This window comes from Mobula birostris, chromosome 29 (assembly GCF_030028105.1).
Source record: "Mobula birostris isolate sMobBir1 chromosome 29, sMobBir1.hap1, whole genome shotgun sequence".
Classification (NCBI taxonomy): Eukaryota; Metazoa; Chordata; class Chondrichthyes; order Myliobatiformes; family Myliobatidae; genus Mobula; species Mobula birostris.
Genome location: NC_092398.1, coordinates 299,043 through 323,048, shown reverse-complemented (window position 1 = coordinate 323,048; position 24,006 = coordinate 299,043). Strand labels below are relative to the sequence as shown.

At 42.9% G+C, this 24,006-nt stretch overlaps 1 protein-coding gene across 2 annotated transcripts in view; it reads right to left on the bottom strand.

Moving 5' to 3' along the window:
• LOC140190295 (alpha-taxilin-like) overlaps positions 1-24,006 on the bottom strand; it is a 48,575-nt gene that overhangs the window by 2,126 nt on the left and 22,443 nt on the right. The window contains exons 5-9 of one of the 2 annotated variants that reach the window (XM_072246896.1): positions 21,188-21,382; positions 20,306-20,425; positions 10,127-10,201; positions 7,391-7,483; positions 917-1,012 (exon numbers count right to left, since the gene is read on the bottom strand). In XM_072246896.1, coding sequence (XP_072102997.1) covers positions 917-1,012; positions 7,391-7,483; positions 10,127-10,201; positions 20,306-20,425; positions 21,188-21,382 — 579 coding nt within the window. The other variant, XM_072246897.1, reaches the window with a different exon arrangement.

Sequence of the window (24,006 nt, the reverse complement as noted above, 5' to 3'; positions counted from 1 at the left end):
TTTTCTGCTCTTTAACTTTCTTTGTCAGCCATGGTTGCTTCGTCCTGCCTTCAGAATACTTCATTTTGGGATGTATCTATCCTGCGCCTTCTGAATTACATCCAGATTCTCCAGCCTTTACTGTTCTGCCACCATCTCTGCTAGTGTTCACTTCCAATCAACTTTGGCCAGCTCCGTTCTCATGCCTCAGTAATTCCCTTTAATACTGATACATCCGAATTCAGCTTCACCCTCTCAAATTGAAGGGTGAATTCTATCATATTATGATCACCGTTTCCTAAGGGTTCCTTTACCTCAAGCTCCCTAACACAACACCCAACCCAGAATTGCCTCCTCCCTAGTGGGCTCAACCACAAATTGCCTTAAAAAGCCATCTCATAGGCATTCTGCAAATTCTCTCTTGGGATCCAGCAACATTCTCATTTCATTTTTGGAAGGGGAAAAGGTTTCTGCAACAATTCACAGTGAATGATGAGCAAAACGTAATTGTCAACATTGTCAAATGTTGGAGGTAAACAGCCTAATAACATCAACAAATTGAAGAAAAGTTCCAGCTCTGGGGATTCCTCTATGACAGTGCTCGGAGATCAATGATCAGCCATGATGGTGTGCGGGGAAGCAGGCCCAAAGGGCCAAATGGCCTAACAGCACAAATCAATACAGGTTTTTCTAGTCCAGATGGTTCTAGATCTAGCTCCCATAAATTAATACGAAACCTTCAATTTAAAAAGTACCTGAAGCACAAATTATTTTCAAAAATAGACAAATGATTTATACTTGAAAGTCAATTAATGAGAAGTAGATTAGAAGTGTACAGAAACAGGCCCTTTGGCCCACAATGATGCCACAAGTATCTATCATTAATATAGAAGTAGATCTAATTTAACATTTAACTTGAGTACAAATGATTACTTACCTCCTCGACCATATCCAGTAAAGCTTTATTACTGCACTCCCATCTACTCCGATACATCGTTGTCTCCTTTTCCAGTTTTTTAATCTTTTTTGTCATCTCATTAAAGCAAAAAGAGAAAAAAAAAGTTTTATAGCACTATGTTTTCTGGTCTCATGGAAGTTACACAAATCAGATTACAACTACTTGCTAACATTGTACAGGGCTACGGGCCATGGCCAGACCCCACTGCAAGTTGTGTGCAGTTTTAGTCTCTATCTGGAAGGCCTGTCATGAAAGGAATACAAACAAAACCTTTATACGAACTAACTCCCCAGATGGCCAGACTGACAAATGGAAAGGTATAGTGTATATTAGAACATACTGTAGATCAGTATGGACTGGATAGGCCTTTCAGCCCAGACTAAACGAATGAGCCTTAATTAATCTAATCCCTCTTCCCCACACATTGCCCATAACGCTTCCTTCTCTGCATATGCATATCTAAGAGCCTTGTAAATACTCTTTATGCTATCTGCCTCCAACACCACGCCTGGCAAATGGCCTAATTCAGTTCCCATGTCTTAGGGTCCACTGCTGGCTCCTACTATGTGTATTAAAAAAAAAATTGCCTCACACATCTTTGTATTTCCTCCTCCCATTTTAAATATATGCACTCTAGCACTAGGCATTTCAATCCTGGCAAAAAGATAATGGTTGCCTACTCTATTTATACCTCACATAATTTTATAAACTACCAGATTAACTATTAAACCCTCAGACTCCACTGCTCAGGGGAAGCGATGCTTTGTTTATTCAGCCTCTCGTTATAGCACATGCCCTCTAATCCAGGCAACATTCTGGTAAACCTGTCCTTCACCCTCCATATCCTTCTTATAATGAGGGAAACATACCATACTCCTTTATCTACCTGTGCGGCCACTGTTAGGGAGCCACATGCTAGGACTCCAAGGTCCCTCTGTTCATTGGTGCTGCTCTGTGTTGGATCTTCCAACATACAATACCTCACCCTTTCCCAGATTAAACCCCATCTGCCACTTCTCCACCCAAATCTACAACTGATCTATATCCTGCTGTATTCTTTGGCAAACTTTTATGCAATCCAGAACACTACCAACCTTTGAAAAACTATTCACTCTATCACATTGTCATTCAAATCACATATATTTGACAAAAAAAACAGAATCAGGTTTAATATCATTAGTTTATGTTGTGAAATTTGTTATTTTGTGTCAGCAGTACATTGCAATACATAATAAAACATACAAAATATAACAATATACATATAAATTAAATTATGTTTTGAACAGCAACAAATATAAAACTTTGAACAAAGGAGTCAAGCAAAGATGCAGGGAAGAGAAAGGACAATAGGTAAGTGGAGAAAGCAAAGTGATAGAGCATCAAGTTCTGGCAATGATGCACAAAGGTGCTCTTTTTTTACATATAGCGAGTGCTTGAAGATGAAAGATGCATGAATACACATGGAAAAAGCAAGTATACTGGCTTGATGGTCTGAATATATTGCTGACTTGCTGGAAGATACAAGAGGAGAGAAGCCAATAATTACTACGAACATGGACGGCCCACTGATTATAAAATCAGAAGTTAAAGCAGCAGGTAGGGAAAATGAACAAGAATAAGGCATCGGGACCAGATGATTCATGAGCTGGAAGATTTTGGAATTGAAAGCTTGACAGATTTGCTGAATGAAATCCATGACAGCAGGCAGGGATACACCCAAGGAAATGGACAAGTCAGTACGTATAAAACCTCGAGCAACCGAAAGCGAATTACACTGCACAATTAGTTTGATGAGTCACATTATGAAAGTCCTATGACGAGTCATCATGATGAGCACAGAAAAAGCATGACACCAGAGACTGTGCAAGAGCAGGGCGGCTTCATTGAAGATTATGGAAAACAAAATGCAATCTTCATTCTTGGAATGATCTGGGAACACACCATAGAGGTCCAGAAAGATCTGTACCTACATTTCATTGATTGTATCAAACCTTTTGATAAGGTGAGACATGAAGAACTTATAAAACTACTTCAGCACTTGGACACTGATGGGAAAGATAACAGAATAATCAGAAATTTGTACTGGAAACAAAGCGCAGGAATGAGAATTGTAAATGAGACGCAACTTTGTCCGGATTAAGAGGGGAGTCAGACAGGGTTGCATTCTCCCGCCTCACCTATTTAACCTCTATAGTGAGAAAATTTTAAGGGAAATTCGTAGTATTTCAGGTATGATAACTGGTGGATACAATCTGAACAACCTACAATACCCAGACGACACAGTGCTAATAACTACTTCTCAAGAGAAGCTCCAAGAAATACTTGATAAAATCAAAGAAAGTGCAAAGACAGGGTTGACCATCAACTGCAAGATCGAATATAATGATTTAGATCAATAATTTAGATAATGGAATTGATGGCTTTGTGGCAAAGCTAACGGATGATACAAAGATAGCTGGAAGTGTGGATAGTGCTGAGGAAGCAATGAAATTGCAGCAGGACTTAGACAAATTGGAGGAATGGGCAAAAAAAGTGGCATTGGAATACAGTGTTGGGAAATGTATGATAATGCATTTTGGTAAAAGGAACAATAGTGCAGACTATTATCCAAATGGGGAAAAAATTCAAACAACAGAGGTGCAGAGGTACTAAGGAGTCCTCGTGCAAGACTTCACAAGGTTAATTTACAGGTTGAGTCTATGGTAAAGAAGGCAAATGCAATGTTGGCATTGATTTCAAGGGGAATAATTAAGCCTTTACAAGGTCACGCTTAGAGTATTGTTAACAGTTTTGGGCCTCTTATCTCAGAAAGGATGTGTTGTCATTTGAGAGAGTCCAGAAGGGCATCACGAGGATGATTCACAGGAATGAAGGGGTTAACATTTTTGAGAAGGTGTTTAAATAATCGATAAGCTACAGAACCTGGGCCTCTGCTTCCCAACCAGAAGACCACAATCTGTGCAGATTGGTGATGATATCTCCTCCTCGCTGACAATCAACACGGGCGCACCTCAGGGGTGTGTGCTTAGCCCACTGCTCTACTCTCTCTATACCTATGACCGTGTGGCTAGGCATAGCTCAAGTACCATCCATAACATTTGCTGATGATGCAGCCACTGTTGGTAGAATCTCAGATGGAGACGAGGGTGTACAGGAGCCAGATATACCAGCTAGTTGAGTGGTGTTGCAGCAACAACCTGGGACTCAATGTCAGTAAGATAAAAGAGTTGATTGTGGACTTCAGAGAGGGTAAGACAAGGAAACACGAGCCAATCCTCGTGGAGGAATCAGAAGTGGAGAGTGAACAATTTCAAGTTCCTGGGTGTCAAGATCTCGGAGGATCTAACCTGGTAACAACATACTGATGCAGCTATAAAGAAGGCAAGACTATAATACGGCTATATTTCAACAGGAGTTTGAAGAGATTTAGTTTGTCACCTAAAACACTCGAAAACTTCTATAGATGTACCATGGAGACCATTCTTACAGGCTGTATCACTGCCTGGTATGGGGGTGGAGGCTACTGCACAGGATCAAAAGAAGCTACAGGAAGTAAAATTAGTCAGCTCTATCTTGGGTACTAGCCTCTGTAGTATCCAAGACATCCCCAAGGAGAAGTTCTTCAGAAAGGCAACATCCATTATTAAGAACTTCCAGCACCCAGGGCATGCCCTTTTCTCACTGTTACCATCAGGAAGGCAGTACAGAAGCCTGAAGGCACACACTCAGCAATTCAGGAACAGCTTCTTCCCCTCTGCCATCCGATTCCTAAATGGACTTTGAACTCAAACACTACCTCACTTTTTCATTTCAAATATATATTGTTTTTGATATATCATATTTACACACACACAGAGTAATCAGTTTAATTATTTATTTTCTTTCTATATGATCATGTATTGCATTGTACTGCTGCTAAGTTAACAGATTTCGTGACACATGTCAGTGAAAATAAACCGGATTCTGATCTCCCTGGTTAACTTTGTACAACACAGTATGAAGGCAGTAGAAGTAGTACAGAAAAAGAGGGGAAAAAAGACAGTGTTCATGAGTTCATTGCCCATTCAGAGATCTGATGGCAGAAGGGAAGAAACTGTTCCTGAAATGTTGAGTGAATTGGTGGTAGTAATGAGAAGAGGACATGCCCTGGGTGAGGGGGGTCCTTAATGATGAATCACTGCAATTCATGGTGTTAGGTTTTGCCGTGTAGGAAAGTAATGGCTCCAAGCTGTGCCAGACCCTATGTGCATCCAATTACATCTCTATCCTCAATAGGAACTGTTTTCTTCCTTCACACTTAAGATAGCTTTCCAAAGGTTGTGCCTGTTCTGGATCACCACTCTTGAATCCCACAGACCTAGCCCTGAGCAGACTACATATCTCCTGGTTCAGCCACAGCTTTTAGTTTGGGCATGTCCAATACACACTCATCAACATAAATCTTGATGAAGTCAGTGCCAACTGTGGCACATCATTCAGACTCAGAGATGAATCCCCCAATATCGTCCAGTCCACCGACTTAAAGCAGTTCCGTAAGCACTGCTCCACTTCGCTTGACCATGCCTTCTTGGCCCTCACTGGTGCTGTGGTCTTTAGTCTCTGCCGATACACTAGAAGTAGTACAGCCAGGTGATCAGACTTTCCAAAGCGTAGGCGCGGGTTGGCAAGGCTAGTGTTCTTGATGGTGGTCAGATGTGTTGACTCCTCTGGTTCCACAAATGATATGTTGGTGATAGCTGTTCAAAGACTTCAAGATGGCCTAGTTGAAATCCCCCACAATGATAGGGAAGACACCAGTGTCCCTGTAGAACACTAGTCACATAGACTTCTATCCAGAATAAGACCCAGCCACAACTACACTCGTCTTATTTTTTAATCTAGGTTTATTTTCAGATACAACATTGTAATAGGCCCTTTTGGTACGATGAGCCCACACTACCCAATTACACCCATGTGACCATCAATCTACTAACCCTTACCATCTTTCGTATGTGGGAGGACACGGCAGCACCGGAAATTAACTCATACAGTCACAAGGAGAACGTACAAACTCCTCATAGACAGTTTCAGAAACTGAACCCCAGTTCCTGGTGCGGTAATAATGTTATACTAACTGCTATGATACTATGTTCCCCCTTCAATGGGAAGCCTTTTGGATCCAATCAGTCAAGTCACCGTGGCTTCTGGATGAACCCACCACGCGAAACCTTGGTGAATTCTTCACTAAATCCACGGCTGTACCTTCACCACAGAGATGAGAGACTGTGTAGATGCCGGAAATCTTAAGCACACACTCAAAATGCAGGAGGAACTCAACAGGTCAGGCAGTATTAGATTATGAAGACACACAGTCCTCTTTTATTGTCATTTAGTAATGCATACATTAAGAAATGATACAATTAATGGAGGGAAATGGCTTCTGCCCTCTTCGCTTCCAGTCCTGATGAAGGGTCTCAGCCTGAAACAATAATTGCTCATTTTCCCCCACAGATGCTGCAGAGTTCCTCCAGCACTCTGTGTGCTCTGGCATATTCAATCACCATCATCTCCCTTTTAAAAACCTCGATCCAGTTGGTCTGAAATGACCTGCCCCAACAGAAAGCCGTGATGACTGTCCCTAATTAGACTATGCTTTTTGAATGATCATAAATTCTACCCATAAGAATCCTGCCCATTACTTTCCTTACCACTGATGTGAGACTCACTGGTCTATAATTTAAGGACTTGCCTATTTCCTTTCTTGAACAAAGGCCCTGCCAGTGCATCACCAGACCTTGATCAAAGCCCCAGCAACCTCAGCTCTCACCTCTCTCAATAACCTGGGCATATTTCATCAGAATGGTGAGACAGGCTACTATTTCTAAATTAAACGTTTCTTTCTAGGGCTTGGTGCTAATAGGGATAAATTGACAATTACACCTATTCTACATAATGGCAATTTTGTTCCTTTCTATATTTAGCTTTTTATTATCAGGCATAAGGATTTATCCCACTTATAATCTTGAGTGGATAATAATGTCCCGATGAAGAGTGTCTTCAAGATCATTTCTGTAATCCAAAGGATAATAATTTAGTGCCAACACAGAGTAACAGAGTAAATGCGATCAGTGGTATAGTGTAACACAGATTTTCTGCTTCAAACTCGTGCCTGAAGCAAAATAGAGAATCGCAAGTTACTCAAGGAGAATGCACCACTAAAATTTGGGTCACAAGATTTATAAAACAGAACCTCAAAATTTCCACTCAGAAAATTAAGGAGGTTTAGTACAGAGGGTTTTGATAAAGTTTATTATAAAGTTGCTAACTCTTGCAATTACCAATACTTAAAACATCTGAGCTGCTTTATTGGAAAAACATTACAGCTAAATTTGCATGGTATGATAAGCCAAATAGCTTGTTAAGTTACAAACCATCAGCCTGTATATGGCACATCTCCAAAGTGCTAAACTTTACCTTTTCCATCTCTTGTCTGAAGGTTGTAAAAACTTCGTTGCTTTTCGACAGAGTAGTCTGGAATTCTTCAAACTTTCCAGTGTAGAGTGCCAGCTAATAAAATATAAAGTAAACAAGCATTAACAGTAGAATTGAGAGAGACTGCAGATGCTGGAAATCTGCAGTAACTTGGATTCTGAAGTTTTATCATTCTTCAGTACTTCAAGAATGTGAAATATACCTTCCTTGATCAATAAACTGGGGGACCTACTAGAGGGTAAACACTGGATCGCTACCTGGGGAATACAGTACGGCAATGCAGGAGTATCTGTCAACAAGCACTTTGGTCCAGTGACCATAACTGTATTATTTTTTAAATAATTATGGAGAAAGATAAGACAGATTCACAGGTTCTGAATTGGGGCAGAACAAACTCTTAACCACTGAGCAGGAATTTGCAGTGGCTGATAGAGCAAGATTGTTCACAGGGAAAGGAATGTCTGCCTTTAAACGTGTGGTGTCAGGAGCTCAGGGTCTGCCTGTTTAGGGAATCCTGGCTGATGAGAACTAGTGAGGCTCAGGTTAAGTAAAGCAAGGAAGCATTTGTTGTGCATAGGGAATTGGGAGCCTGTGAATCTCTTGATGATTGCAAGTAGCAAGTAGTGGATACAGTTCAGACCATCACGCGTAAAGCCCATCCCACCACTGAACACATTTACAAGGACAACTGTCACAGGAAAGCAGCGTCCGTCACCAGAGACAACCCCCCCCCCGCCCCCATCCAGGCCATGCTCTCTTCTTGCTGCTGCTACCGGGAAGAAGGTACAGGAGCCTCAGAACCCAGACCACAAGGTTCAGAAACAGTTATTGTCCCTCAGCCATCAGGCTTTTGAACCAGAGGGAATAACTTCACTCACCCCAACGCTGAACTGTTTCCATAACCCATGGACTCACTCTCAAGGATTCTCAATATTTACTGCTCATTTATGATGATGATGCTTGCTTTTTGTTGTTTCTTTGTATTTACCATAAATACCCACAAGAAAATGAATCTCATGGTGTATACGATGACATACTTGCACTTAGATAATACTTCTACTTTGAACTTTAGAAGTGTAGGAGTTCACATCAGACAGAAGTTGGGAGGGGGAAAAGAGGCTATGAGTAGGACCTAGCAGGCAGAGGAAGTTAAATCAACAGAGATTCTATAGACAGACTAAAACAGTGGATAGGGAGAAAATAGTCGTGTGTGTGGAACAAAAGGAAATAGGAGTGAATTTTAATGAATACTACTCTTCAGGTTTTACTGTGCAGAAAATCAAGGAATACTAGGGAATGGTTGGTAAATGAGTGGTGATCTTTTGGACCACATTAAAACGCTGGGGGAACTCAAGCAGGTCAGGCAGCATCTACGGAAAGGACTAAACAGTCGACATTTCAGGCTGAGACCCTTCCTTCAGGACTGGAAAGGACGGGGCAAGAAGCCAGAATAAGAGTGTGGAAGGAAGGAAGGAGTATAAGCTACCAGGTGATAGGTGAGGCCAGATGAGGGGTGAGGTGGCTGAGTTGGGGGGGGGAATGATTGGTGGAAAATGTAAAGGGCTGAAGGAGGAGTAATCTGTTATGAAAGGATAGTGGCCTATGGAAGAAAGGGAAGGTGGAGGGGCAGAAGAGGGAAGTGACGGGGAGGAGAGGAGAACAGAAAGGGTGAGAGGGAAGACAGAATGGCGAATGGATAAACAGAGAAATAGGAGGGGAAAGAAATTACCAAAATTTAGGAAAAATGATGTTCATTCAGTCAGGTTGAAGTTTACCCAGACGGAATGAGGTGTTGCTCCACCAACCCAAGAGTGACCTCATCGTGGCAGTACAGGCGGCCACGGACTGACATGTTGCAATGGAAATGGGGAGTGGAATTGGAAGGGCTGGCTACTTCTACGTCAGGTCTCACTAATGTAGAGGAGGCTGCACCGGGAGCACCAGACACAATAGACGACTCCAACATATTCGCGGGTGAAGTGTTGCCTCACCTGGAAAAACTGTTCAGGGCCCTGAATGGAGGCGAGGGAGGAAGCGAATGGGCAGGTGGAGCACTTCATTCACTTGCAGGGATAAGTGCCAGGAGGAAGATTGGCGGAGAGGGATGAACGGACAAGGGACTCACATAGAGCACGATCCCTGCAGAAAGCGGAGAGTGGGTGGGAGGTAAAGATGTGTTTAGCGACAGGATCTTATTTGAAGATGGCAGAAGTTGTGGAGAATAATGTGGGGTCTCGTTGGTAGCAGGTGAGGACACTTTCCCTGTTAAGGTGGCAGAAAGATGGGCAAAGACAGATGTCCGGGAAATGAGGAAATCAGGTCGAAGGCAGCATTAGTTGTAGAAGGCAAGGAGGAGGACATCAGATGTTCTGGAATAGAAAGCCTTATCCTGAGAACATCTGATTTTTTTTTTTTTTTAAAACAAGCGCCAGGGCGAGAAGAGGTATATTTAAGATAGTTATAAGAGTCAGTACATTTATAAAATATATCAGTAGACAGCCTGGCTCCAGAGATGGAGACAGAGAGATTTCAGGAAAAGGACCCTGTTTATATTCACCTCACCAAGATCACTCCAATTACATATACAGCTTCACGTACAGGACCAGGAAACAAATCAATTCTATGAATGCAATGGATCATTTTCATATCATCAGCAAATAAATACTTTGCTTTAGCATATCTAATCACAAGAATGTGAAAAGGTCGTCTTCAACAGACCTGCTGTTTCAGGTGAACTTCTTGTTGCTTCATAAGTTCACACATTCTCTGGCTTTCCACAGTCTCCTTTAAAAGCTGAAGCCCAGGCAAAAGACAAAATGGTTAGAAATCATTTAGCAATATTTTAAATGTGTTCATCACAAGTCTAAATATAGCCCATTATAGAGAGGAAGCGTTATTCTTCAAGGCCAAAAAAAGTAAAGTTCACACAAAAGTCGTCAATCTCAAAGCAAGCTGCTGATAATTCCAGTGTTTTGCATGTATTGGCAGATATTGAAAAGACATGTTTACACTAGATAAATTTAGAATTATATATAGCTGTATTCCAATGCTGGATATTAGGGAGTTAAAATGGAATAATTAACCTTTGTTGTATTATGAAACATAAGCATCAAGAGAAAGCATGTCCACACTGAAGAATTGTTTGTGTCATCTCTGCTATTGAGCACCTAACGATACTAATTCCATTATCAGCATTTAGCCCTTATCCATTATCAGTCAAGTATATTATGAGAAGACCGACCTCCTCCACCTTCTCAGGCAGCATGTTTCAGAATGCAATCACTCTCTAGGTGAAAAGCTCTTCCTTAAATTGCCCTAAACCACATATTCCACATCTTAAACATCTGCCCTTTGGTCACAGAGATGACTGCTATGTAGAAAGGTTTCCTTCCATCCACGTCCCTCAATTTTGTACAAGTCAGGTCCCTCCTCAGCTCCAGAGGAAATGTAACCCAACCTATCTAGTTTCTCCTCAGTTGAAACATTCCACCTCAGGCAACATCCTGGGTAGTATCTTCTGTACCTCTCCATATTCTTCCTTTAACATGGCAACCAGAATGGTACACAATGTTGCAGCTGTGGCCTAAACAATGTTTTATAAAGTTTTATCTTCCAGCCAAAGAAGGCAAGTGCCCCAAATGGCGTCTTAGTGCAAAGGGATTGTCCTTTCTGCCCAACTTGTCGATGCTACTTTCTACTCTTATTCACCCACTCTACGCCTCGTAGCCCTCTACTCCCTTCCTACACAAGATGCTGTAATTGCATCTGCCTCGACCAGTTCCTCTGTCAGCTCCTTTCATATAACTATAGTCCCTTGTGTCAAAAACTTGACCCTCAGATCTCCATTTCTCCTCTAGTTTTAGACTCCCTCACTATGAGCAATGTCTATCAATCCAGTCCAAAACTTATACAACCTGAACCCCTGATTTTTGGGGAGAATAAGCCCTGTATATCTCTCCCAAGACCATTTGACCACAAGTTATAGGAACAGAATTTGGCCACTTGGTCCATCAAGTCTGCTCTGCCATCTCATCATGGCTGATCCATTGCCCTCTCAGCCTCAATCTCTTCATGCCCCGATTAATCAAGAAATCTATCAACCTTTGCCTTAAATATACATAAAGACAACCTCCACAGCCGCCTGCGGCAAAGAATTCCACAGATTCACCACTTCCTGGCTAAAGAAATTCCAATTCATCATTCTAAAAGGACATCCATCTATTCTGAGGCTATGTCCTCTGGTTTAAGACTCTCCCGCCATAGGAAACATCCTCTCCACATCCACTCTATCGAGGTCTTTCAACAATCAATAGGTTTCACTAAGGTCATCCTCATTCTTCTGAATTCTAGTGAATACAGGCCCAGAGCCAAACACTCCTCATATGACAAGCTTTTCAATCCTAGAATCATTCTCATAAACCTTTTGAATCCTCTCCAATGTCAGCACATCATTTCTTAGAAAAGGGGGCCAAAACTGCTCACAATACTCCAAATGAGGCCTCACCAGTGTTTTATAAAGCCTCAGCATTACATCCTTGCTTTATATTCTAGTCCTCTCCAAACAAATGCCGCCATCAGATTTGCCTTCCTCACTCAACGTGCAAATCAATCTTCAGGGAATCCTGCAAGAGGACTCCTAATTCTCTCTGCACCTCATATTTTTGAATTTTCCCTCCATTTAGAAAACAGCCTACACTTTTATTTCTTCTAGCAAGGAAACATTCCAGTGAACTCTAATGCCACATCCTTCCTGCAGCGAGAAGACCAGAATGGTTGACAATGCTCCATGCATCCTGACCAAAGTTTTGTACAGTTGCAACATGATATCCCAACTCTTATTCTCAATGCCTTTGCCTAGGGGAGTGTGCCAAATACCTCCTTACTTCCATAATCATCTGTGTCACCATTTCCAGGGTGAAATGTGAAGCATTGGAAAGGGTACAGAGGAGATTTACCAGGATGCTGCCTGGTTTAGAGAGTATGCATTATGATCAGAGATTAAGGGGGCTAGGGCCTTACTCTTTGGAGAGAAGGAGGATGAGAGGAGACATGATAGAGGTGTACAAGATAATAAGAGGAATAGATAGAGTGGATAGCCAGCACCTCTTCCCCAGGGCACCACTGCTTTAAGGTAAGGGGTGGGAATTTCAAGGGGGATATTAGAGGAAGGTTTTTTACTCAGAGAGTGGGTAGTGCGTGGAATGCACTGCCTGAGTCAGTGGTGGAGGCAGATACACTCGTAAAGTTTAAGAGACTACTAGACAGGTATATGGAGGAATTTAAGGTTATATGGGAGGCAGGGTTTGAGGGTCGGCACAACATTGTGGGCCAAAGGGCCTGTTATGTGCTGTACTGTTCTGTGTTCTATGTTCTGAATGAATGTTGGAAACAGCCATCAGTTCAGGCATCTGTGGAAAGAGAAACTGGGGAAACGTGACAAGCCCCAAATCTGTCCAAGATTTTGTTGTCTCCAGTCTCTTCTGGTTGGAGTTCTGCAGCCAGAACTCTATTATCTGCCCTCCAGAAATCTTTGTTGTGTAGAGAAATTTACGTTTTTCAGGACATAAATCATCCCTTACCTCTATCTTCCCACTCAATCACAAATGAAAATAAATCTGGAAATCAAGTTAAAATTGCATACAGCTCAGTAGTAGCATCATATTGGAAAGAAAAGTAGTTTCGTGATCAGTCAGCAGGACATCACCACAGGCCACGCTGTTTAATGGTAGCAACACACATCAAAGTTGCTGGTGAACGCAGCAGGCCAAGCAGCATCTCTAGGAAGAGGTGCAGTCGACCTTTCAGGCCGAGACTCTTCATCAGGACTAACTGAAGGAAGAGTGAGTAAAGGATTTGAAAGTAGGAGGGGGAGGGGGAGATCCAAAATGATAGGAGAAGACAGGAGGGGGAGGGATGGAGTCAAGAGCTGGACAGGTGATTGGCAAAAGGGATAAGAGAGGATCATGGGACAGGAGGTCCGGGAAGAAAGACGGGGGGGGGCCGGGACCCAGAGGATGGGCAAGGGGTATATTCAGAGGGACGGAGGGAGAAAAAGGAGAGTGAGAGAAAGAATGTGTGCATAAAAATAAGTAACAGATAGGGTACAAGGGGGAGGTGGGGCCTTAGCGGAAGTTAGAGAAGTCGAAGTTCATGCCATCAGGTTGGAGGCTACCCAGACGGAATACAAGGTGGTGTTCCTCCAACCTGAGTGTGGCTTCATCTTTACAGTAGAGGAGGCCGTGGATAGACATGTCGGAATGGGAATGGGATGTGGAATGAAAATGGTGTCATCTTGAAGGTGGTACATGAACTGGAGCAGTGATATCTCTGTTAGGCTGCCAGCTAGAGGAACGTGGTCGAGACCATTCAAGAGTGCAGATTCTGAACTCTACCCCATTGAACACCATATCCTAATTCACAGAAACTGCATCACTGCATGATTAGAGTATGGAATCATACTAGGTAACACTGTACTGCCGTAGCAAACAGCAATAATGTGTGGGTTGGGCCCAGAAATAGCACGATTTCTGCAGCTATGATATGCTAAATGCACAAGTGTCACATTGCTTTTCAACAACTATAACGTGCTTCAAGCAAAGTCTAAGAGAACAGTGGGTTTGCAAGAGATGAGGTAATTATGTGATTATTGCTATCAGCTCTGAGGCACTGAAGATCAAATGGTTATAGTAAGCAATTCATTTCTTAAATTAAGCCTGTAATCCCTCAGCTGCCCCCCCTCCTTGCTACAGAGCTACACCCCCTTTAAAGTGTCAGGTAGTTTTCAGGTTGTGTAAAGTTTTTCTACTCGGAGTTATGGCTGGTCTGCGCAGCCGTTTTTAAAAAATTAGAGGGAATGTTGCTAACGAGGACCTCAGCGACTTCCTCCGGCTGCGTACATCTTTGACGAGTGGACCTATCCCCTTTTCAGTTACGCTAGATGTACAAACTGCCTTTATGTTCTTGGCAAGTAGGACCAAGAATTTCATAACCCTTTTTAGCCCTTCTAACTGCTGACTCTGGTACCCTGCACTGTTTGACTGTGACTTTTGTTTCTCCTGGCACTCGCCTACACATCTGCCGCCTGTACCTCAGGAGTGACCACTTCACTGAAACTCTGATCTTCAAAATGCTCACCATCCTGTATGGTTCCTTAATGAAGACAGCGAGGAGCTGGAGCTCGTCACACTGCACAGGCGTAGTTCTCAGGGACACGGGAGTCTCCCTGATCTCCCACATCCTACAAGAGAAGAACACTACTGGTCTACATGCACAAAAAGTGCTGGTGAACGCAGCAGACCAGGCAGCATCTATAGGAAGAGGAACAGTCGATGTTTTGGGCCGGAACGTCAACTGTACCTCTTCCTACAGATGCTGCCTGGCCTGCTGCGTTCACCAGCATTTATTGTGTGTGTTGCTTGAATTTCCAGCATCAGCAGATTTCCTCGTGTCTGCGTTTTTAAGTTCACTACTGCGAAGCCTCTTCCAGTGATGCCTACACTGAAGTTTAGATCTTCTCTTCGACGGGAGTTTAGTGAAACCCTCTCTCACTGCTCCCCATCTATAATTTCTTCAGCCCTTCAACTTTTTGACCACATTTTGACTCAGACTCACTATTACAGCAATATATACTTCCTTGGAATGTGTCTCTGCCACCAACTTACTCCAGTTGGCTTCAGGATTAGTTTTTGTGTCCTGATGAAGGGTCTTGGCCCGAATCATTGACTGTAACTCTTCCTATAGCTGCTGCCTGGCCTGCTGCATTCACCAGCATTTTTTGTGTGTGTTGCTTGAATTTCTAGCATCTGCAGATTTCCTCGACACTACTGGCCTAACTGACTTCCTCACTGCACTCATTCTAAGGGTAAAGTGAAAAGTAAAACTTATCGGTTTTTCTTCTTAGCCTCTCACCAAAGCCTCTCGTCAACGTGGTGCAAATTTAAAGTTGATCACTTCTGCCCGTACGTGATCCAGATCCCTCCATATTCCTGCGCCTAACTAAAAACTTCTTAAACACCATGATCGTACACATTTCCATCACTATGCCTGGCAGCTTGTTCCAAACACCCACCACCCTGTAAAGAAACAAACGCCCCCACATCTAATCTCATCATAAATGTATTTGACATTCCCACTCAGAAAAAGTCTGTCTGTCTACCCCATCCCTTCTTTGTCCCTCTGAAGAGCGAAGTTGCCCCACCAGCTTTGCTGGGCCTTCCTGCTCTATATTGCACAACTAACATTCTTTCTTCATGTTCTCACTCTAAAACTGCCCCCATTCACTCACTAACCTGATAATCTTGTTTACAGTTCATCTATGGTTACTCTGTTTAACCCCGAGAGACAACCCCATCATGTAGTCTCTGCAGCTGAACTAGTTCATTGTCTCCATTCCAATTATGAAGAAACATCAGCTCTGTTTCCCTTCTCACAGATGCACCATGACCAGCTGAGTATTCCCCGCATTTTCTGTTTGATGTAAACTTCCTAATTTTCTGGCATTCACTACTTGTAAATTCAAACCATTCTTCAATCTGTTTTAGCTGGAGCCAAGAAATTACTAATGGCACAAAACTGTGAGTAATTTATAGGATCCCTAATCAATATTTGACTGAGCAAAAACAACAGAGGCTCCCAAAAAGAGTGAAAGGTGAAATGCTTAAGGGAAACTTTTTCACTCAGAGTCATGAGAGTGTGGGACGAGCTGCCAGCACAAGTGCAAGCATGCAAGCTTGATTTAAGAAGTTTGGATGGGAGGGTTATGGAGGGCTATGGTCTGGGTGCAGGTCAATCGGAGTAGGCACTTTAAATGGTTTGGTATGGACTAGATGTGTCTGTTTCTATGCCACACTTTTCCATGACCATCAACTTTCAATATTTCACTTCTGAATGCCTCCAACTTGCCCAGCATCCCTTTGCCAGAAAACAACCTATCCAAACCAACACTTGCCAGATCATTTCTGATGCCATCAAAATTGGCCTTTCTCCAATTAAGAATCTCTACCCAAGGACCAGACTCATCCTTCTCCATAATTAACTTGAAACTAATGGAATTGCAATCACTAGATCCAAAGTACTCCCTTGCACACACTTCTGTCACTTGCCCTGTTTTGTTCACTAACAGAAGATCCAATAATCCATTCACACTAGTTGAGACCTCTACATATCAAAGAAACTTTTCTTAACATTTGACAAACTATCCCTTTTTACAGTATGGGAGTCCTCAGTATGGGAGTCCTAGTCAATATGCAAAAGTTAAAATCATCTATCACAGCCATATTTTACTTGCAACTGTCTGCCATCTCTCTCCAGAATTGCTCCTCTAAATCCAGTCTATTAATGTGATCTTGCCTGTTTTATTCCTCAATTCCATCCATGTAACCTCAGTAGAAGAGCCATCCAGTATGTTGTGTGTGGGCACTGCTGGGACCTTTTTCCTGAAGAGTAAAACTTTCATTTTATTTTGATACAGGATGGTAACAGTTGGCCCAATTACACCCATGTGACCAACTAACCTACTAGCATGCGCAATTTTTGCCACAGGCAGCTGTGGAGACCTAGTCTTTATGTATACTTATGGCAGAGGCTGACAGATTCTTGATTGGTCAGGGCATGAAGGGATATGGGGAGAAGGCAGGAGTTGGGGCTTAGAGGAAAATTGGATCAGCCAGGATGAAATGGCAGAGCAGACTTGATGGGCCAAGTGCCCTAATTCTGCTCCTATATCTTATGGTCTTGTGTCTGTGGCATGTGGATGGAAGCTGGAGCTTCTGGAGGAAACCCACATGGCCACAGGGAGCACATACAGACACCTTACATACAGTGGTGGGAATTGAACCAAGGCCTTTGTTGCTGTAATAATGTTACCCTTAGTGTCACCCTTAATGCCACCATGCTGTCTTATAGTTTCTCTCACTGTTGAAGGTAAAACATTGAAGAGAAAAAAAAAGATTTCTATGGAAGACAAGGACATTTGATTGTTTCAGGAAAAATGGAATCACCAACAAATCAGGTTGAAATTTTTCTGTCCACAGAGACTGCACAACTCGCTGGATGTTTCCAGCTACTACAGTCTTTCTGATTACATTCAATTAATTATTTAAAACATTATGACCCCTCCAATCTGTCCAACAATCTCTTTGACCCCCTCCCCACCCCATCATCAGGCAGGAGGTACCATAGCATTAAGACAAGAATTGTTAGAATGGTAAACAGCTTCTTCCCTCAGGCAGCTGAACTCCTGTCATCACCCAGGTCTCACCACATACGAGGCACCAGTAGTGTTATACTGTTTACTTTTTAAACTCGTGTTGTAAAGGCACCCTATTATATGTTAATTTGTTTGTGGTAATATTACCTGATGTGTGTGAGATACACGTACTGTGCTGTGTACCTTGGTCTGGAGGAGTGTTGCTTTGTTTGGTGGTATAGGGTTGAATGACAACGATCAGAATTTGAACTTGATTATGCCAAATGTCATACCCAGCACGATAAAAGGTTTATTTTAACTGTTCAATTAAATATTAGAAATTTATATCAGGAAAGGTTCTAGCATAAATCAGTTCCAAAAACATCACGAGAAGTTTTGTGTAACATTTTCCCTTGCCATTTGAAAGGCATTGATTGACCCACACCGGAAACTGGTTTGGGTTATTGTTGGTGGAGGTGATGTATGTTAGGACTAGACCCTTGTTGGGAACTGGTTTGGGTTATTGTTGGTGGAGGTGGTGTGTGTTAGGACTAGACCCTTGTTGGGAACTGGTTTGGGTTACTGTTGGTGGAGGTGGTGTGTGTTAGGACTAGACCCTTGTTGGGAACTGGTTTGGGTTATTGTTGGTGGAGGTGATGTATGTTAGGACTAGACCCTTGTTGGGAACTGGTTTGGGTTATTGTTGGTGGAGGTGATGTAGGTTAGGACTAGACCCTTGTTGGGAACTGGTTTGGGTTATTGTTGGTGGAGGTGGTGTATGTTAGGAGTAGACCCTTGTTGGGAACTGGTTTGAGTTATTGTTGGTGGAGGTAGTGTATGTTAGGACTAGACCCTTGTTGGGAACTGGTTTGGGTTATTGTTGGTGGAGGTGGTGTATGTAAGGACTAGACCCTTGTTGGGAACTGGTTTGGGTTATTGTTGGTGGAGGTGGTGTATGTTCGGAGTAGACCCTTGTTGGGAACTGGTTTGGGTTATTGTTGGTGGAGGTGGTGTATGTTCGGAGTAGACCCTTGTTGGGAACTGGTTTGGGTTATTGTTGGTGGAGGTGGTGTATGTTAGGACTAGACCCTTGTTGGGAACTGGTTTGGGTTATTGTTGGTGGAGGTGATGTATGTTAGGACTAGACTCTTGTTGGGAACTGGTTTGGGTTATTGTTGGTGGAGGTGATGTATGTTAGGACTAGACTCTTGTTGGGAACTGGTTTGGGTTATTGTTGGTGGAGGTGATGTATGTTAGGACTAGACCCTTGTTGGGAACTGGTTTGGGTTATTGTTGGTGGAGGTGATGTATGTTAGGACTAGACCCTTGTTGGGAACTGGTTTGGGTTATTGTTGGTGGAGGTGGTGTATGTTAGGACTAAACCCTTGTTGAGAACTGGTTTGGGTTATTGTTGGTGCAGGTGATGTATGTTAGGACTATACTCTTCCAATCTAGTGTAGTACAAGAAACAACTAGGAAAGCTTACAGGTGTTAGCACGTTGCTCGGGGAATCAAGCACAATATAAAAAGATTATTGACACACAAGGGAACACAGATGCTGGAATCTGGAGCAAAAAAACTTCAGGAACTCAGTGGAAGGACCATAGAGAACTGGATGGTCAACGTTTTGGGTGAGATCCTTCATCTGGTTATGAGGCCTCTGGTGAGCCCGGACCTGGAATACATAGGACAGCAATAGTCTCCCAACGAAAGGATGTCAGTACATTGGAAACAGTTCAGGGAAGGTTGCTGGGTTACCCATGGGGCCAGGTTAGACAGATGAGGCTTGCATTTTCTCAAGATTACAAGAGGGAGGTAGCTTAATTATGACATGTTCAATCCTGAGTGGCGTTGCGCAGTTATAGAGAAATTGTTTCCTGTTGTGGGAATCTGGAACTGTCTCATTGTTCAAACATAAGGGGTCACCCACAAAACCACATGAAAGGGGTCATCCCTTGCTTATTCTCAAAGAATCTAATCTTTGGAACTTCCTTCCCCATGAGGCAGTGGAAGGAGAGCCCAAATAGGCAGAGGAAGATGGATTCTTGAGAAAGGAGGATATTGCAAGGACATGATTTGGACCGGAGAGAAAAAACGCCAGGATGTTATCTTGGATGGAACATTTCAGTTCAGAGGAATGACAAGGTAATCTGGTTTTGTTTTCTGGACTAGAGGAATGGGGGTAGGGGAAGGGTGTGGGGATCTGATGAAAGGGTACAAAATTTTGAGCACAGACAGGATAGTGAGAAGCTTTTCTCCATAACAGGCATGTAAAACCAGAGAACTCAGGTTTAAGGTGAAGGTGAAGAGCACTGGAGGGAAGTTGAGGGCAAGATTTTCATCCAGAGTTATTAGTTATTTGTAAATCAATGCCCGAGGTGGTCAGGTCAGTATTCCCTTAAAGCTCTTGGATTGACAAGGTACAGAAGACTAATGGGCCTGGTGCTGGAATAGGAGACTAAATAATGATTAGCAAGGATATGAATAGACTGTTTCTTTGACTAACTTTCGGCCAACCCTCCAAATCATTTATTTTCCAGCACTGTGAATATTTTTGTCCGTTTATACCGCATAAATTGCCTTGAAATATTTAATCTCCTTTTAAGGCATTGTAAAATGCATATGGTTATCAAATCAGCACATTCAGTAACACTGGTGCCTTTATGTGCATAATAATTGAGAGAGAAAGTTCAAAGGGTTTGACAACTCACGTAATCTTTCTCCTTCTGATGCCTTTCCTCCGCTTCCTTCAGCAGTTCCTGCGCTTGCTGGAGCTTGGCATCAATGAGCTGTTGTTGTAGATCTTTGTGCTTGAACACCTTGTCAATGTGCTGTGAACAAGTTTTCATTATTGAAAACTGATACCATCTCAACACAAAAATCAGTTAATTGATTCCTGCATGCAGCATTTTGCCGATGCAGACACTGCCTCCTGCTTTGCTTTCACCAAATGAATTTGCCAAAAGGACGCTTACTTCACTGAGACAAACTATACTTTCAATATAAAGCACTGCACCAAACCTCACCCCTGTCAATCCTGCCACTTTCATAAGCAAGCCTTAGGTTTATTTGAAGCAGAATATACTGTGTCTTCACATATACTGGGTCTTTACATATATAATGCCTGAACATACTTTGATACAAGGGTTAATATTTGAAATCAAACATTTTCTAGTAAAGACATCTCTACCCTACTTGCCACCTGGAAGGAGCATGAATGCAGTTGGCATTTTGTTTTACGTAATAGAAAGAAGTTTGGCCAAATATTTGCTGATAGCTTCAGAACATTTGATTGGAAATAAGACAAAAAACACTTCTCAAAAAACTTCAGTTTGTCAAATGTGATCGGTAAAGTTTCCTTAAGCAGTATATAAAAGTCCCAATAAGAGTGCGTGCGATACTTGAAATTAGTGAAAGATTCTGAAGCGTGGACCAGGGTCCCATTCCTCAACCTTGCACTGTGTGATCAGTGTCATCCTTGACAAAACCTGTTCATCTCTAGCAATCCACAGTACCACATCCAATTCAATGAACCAGACGTAGAACAAGACAATAAACTCCATTTCGAACATACACTCTCTGGTAAACGTTACCTCCTCTCGCAGCTCATATTGCTCGATCAGTTTCTTCAGTTTCTCAGCTAACTCCATGTTCTCCTGGCGCAGTTTGGAATTCCGTTCATTGTGCTGCTCCATCTGTGCCTGGATATCATTTAGAGTTACTTGGAAGTGAGAAGTGATCTCTTTACGCTTTTCTTCCTCATCTCTTCCACGTTGAACACCTTCTTCCTTTGGGAATATTTTATAAACAGATAAAATTATAATACTGACAAACACAAGAAAGGCAACAATTTTATTTGTTACGTCTCTCACATTTTATGGCACGTAATAAAGCTGAAATTGACCCACTGGCTAACAAAACTTTCTGACAAAGGAATAAACCTCAACTGGGCTGTCAAATAAACTCCCCAAGACAAGGCATCCAAGATAAAAGACCAATCTGCAAATCATCAATCTACATAGAGAGAGGATGTTTAACAAGCAGATTAAGATGGTACTGGTAAAGCACAACAATGGCTTGCTGGCAGCAAAAACAACTAACTACTTATTTATCACACTCTTTTCTGGTAAACAATCACTGCAATCAGTAGTCTGCAACTTCTCTGTCGGAGTTGAGCTTTGAACCGCCCACACGACCTGGCAGTTTTGCGGTGTGAACTGAAATCGCGAAGGTGCAGGACTGTTGCAGTGTGGAGGAGACATGACAAATCGAGCTGGGCCCAGGCCCAAGAGCAGACAAGAAGCCAATGTTTGGCTGCGATTGGAGACTATTCAAAGCAGCCAAACTGAGCCAAGGCAGTCGGGCTCAGGCCCGAGAACAAGGAACAAACGGAGGTTTGACCAATTTAAGCGCTGGGCTGAATTGGAAAGATTCAGTTCGGGCTGAATCAAGTGTGGCTTCGCTGAACACCTACGCTCTGTCCGTCAGGGAAAGCAGGATCTCCCAGTGGCCACACATTTTAATTCCACGTCCCATTCCGACATGTCTATCCATGGCCTCCTCTACTGTAAAGATGAAGCCACACTCAGGTTGGAGGAACAACACCTTATATTCCGTCTGGGTAGCCTCCAACCTGATGGCACGAACATTGACTTCTCTAACTTCCGTTAATGCCCCAACTCCCCCTCATACCCCATCCGTTATTTATTTATATACACACATTCTTTTTCTCTCTCTCCTTTTTCTCCCTCTGTCCCTCTCACTATACCCCTTGCCCATCCTCTGGGTTTTCCCCCCCCTCCCCCTTTTCTTTCTCCCTGGGCCTCCTGTCCCATGATCTTCTCAAATCCCTTTTGCCAATCACCTGTCCAGCTCTTGGCTCCATCCCTCCCCCTCCTGTCTTCTCCTATCATTTCAGATCTCCCTCTCCCCCTCCCACTTTCAAATCTCTTACTAGCTCTTCTTTCAGTTAGTCCTGACAAAGGGACTCGGCCTGAAATGGCGACTGTACCTCTTCCTAGAGATGCTGCCTGGCCTGCTGCGTTCACCAGCAACTTTGATGTGTGCTGCTTGAATTTCCAGCATCTGCAGAATTCCTCGTGTTTGCGTTTTTAAATACCCTATTAAATATTCTTTTTGTGGACTGCGATCACTGCGATTTTCAGCTAGTAATTTCCCTTTGGGAGCTGAGTCTTTGGACAGTATGTATGAGCTGGGTCTTTGGACAGTCTGTACGAGCTGGGTCTTTGGACAGTCTGTACGATGTTCATGCCATTAGGTTGGAGGCTACCCAGATGGAATATAAGGTGTTGTTCCTCCAACCTGAGTGTGGCTTCATCTTTACAGTAGAGGAGACCGTGGATAGACATGTCAGAATGGGAATGGGACATGGAATTAAAATGTGTGGCCACTGGGAGATCCTGCTTTCCCTGACGGACAGAGCGTAGGTGTTCAGCGAAGCCACACTCAGGTTGGAGGAAGAACACCTTATATTTCGTCTGGGTAGCCTCCAACCTGATGGCATGAACACTGACTTCTCAAACTTCTGCTAATGCCCCACCTCCCCCTTGTACCCCATCCGTTATTTATTTATATACACACACATTCTTTCTCTCTCTCTCCTTTCTCTCCCTCTGTCCCTCTGACTATACCCCTTGCTCATCTTCTGGGTTTCCCCCCCCCCCTTTTCCTTCTCGCTGGGCCTCCTGTCTCATGATCCTCTCATATCCCTTTTGCCAATCACCTGTCCAGCTCTTGGCTCCATCCCTCCCCTCCTGTCTTCTCCTATCATTTCAGATCTCCCCCTCCAACTTTCAAATCTCTTACTAGCTCTTCCTTCAGTTAGTCCTGACGAAGGGTCTCGGCCTGAAACGTCGACTGTACCTCTTCCTGGAGATGCTGCCTGGCCTTCTGCGTTCACCAGCAACTTTGATGTGTGTTGATTTAATAGTAGTTTGCTGCCGCGAAATGTCGCTATGTCTTGCTAGTGCCAATTTGTAAGTTCCAAGGGATAAATGGCCTATTTTAAAGTTGCCAAGCTGTAACTAGTGAGGCCTCGATTATTTACATACTTTTCAACTTGGATAAGGGTCCAAATGTAACCTATCCAAAAGCAATTTACTACAAGTGCTGGAAAACAGAAAAACAGAAAATCGTGGAAGTACCCGACAATGTGTGTAGAAAGAAATTGAGTGAACATTCCAGGTTAATGAACTTTCATCAGAACTGGGGAAGAATAAACTCATACAGCACAGAAACAGGCTCTTTGGCCCAGCTCAGTCACATCAATTCTAATGCTTTATTACACTAATCTGATTTCCCTCGATATTCAATCCAAGTACCTGCCCAAAAGCCTTTTAAATACTACAATTGTGCCTTCACCACTTCCTCTGGCACCTTGTTCTATTTAACC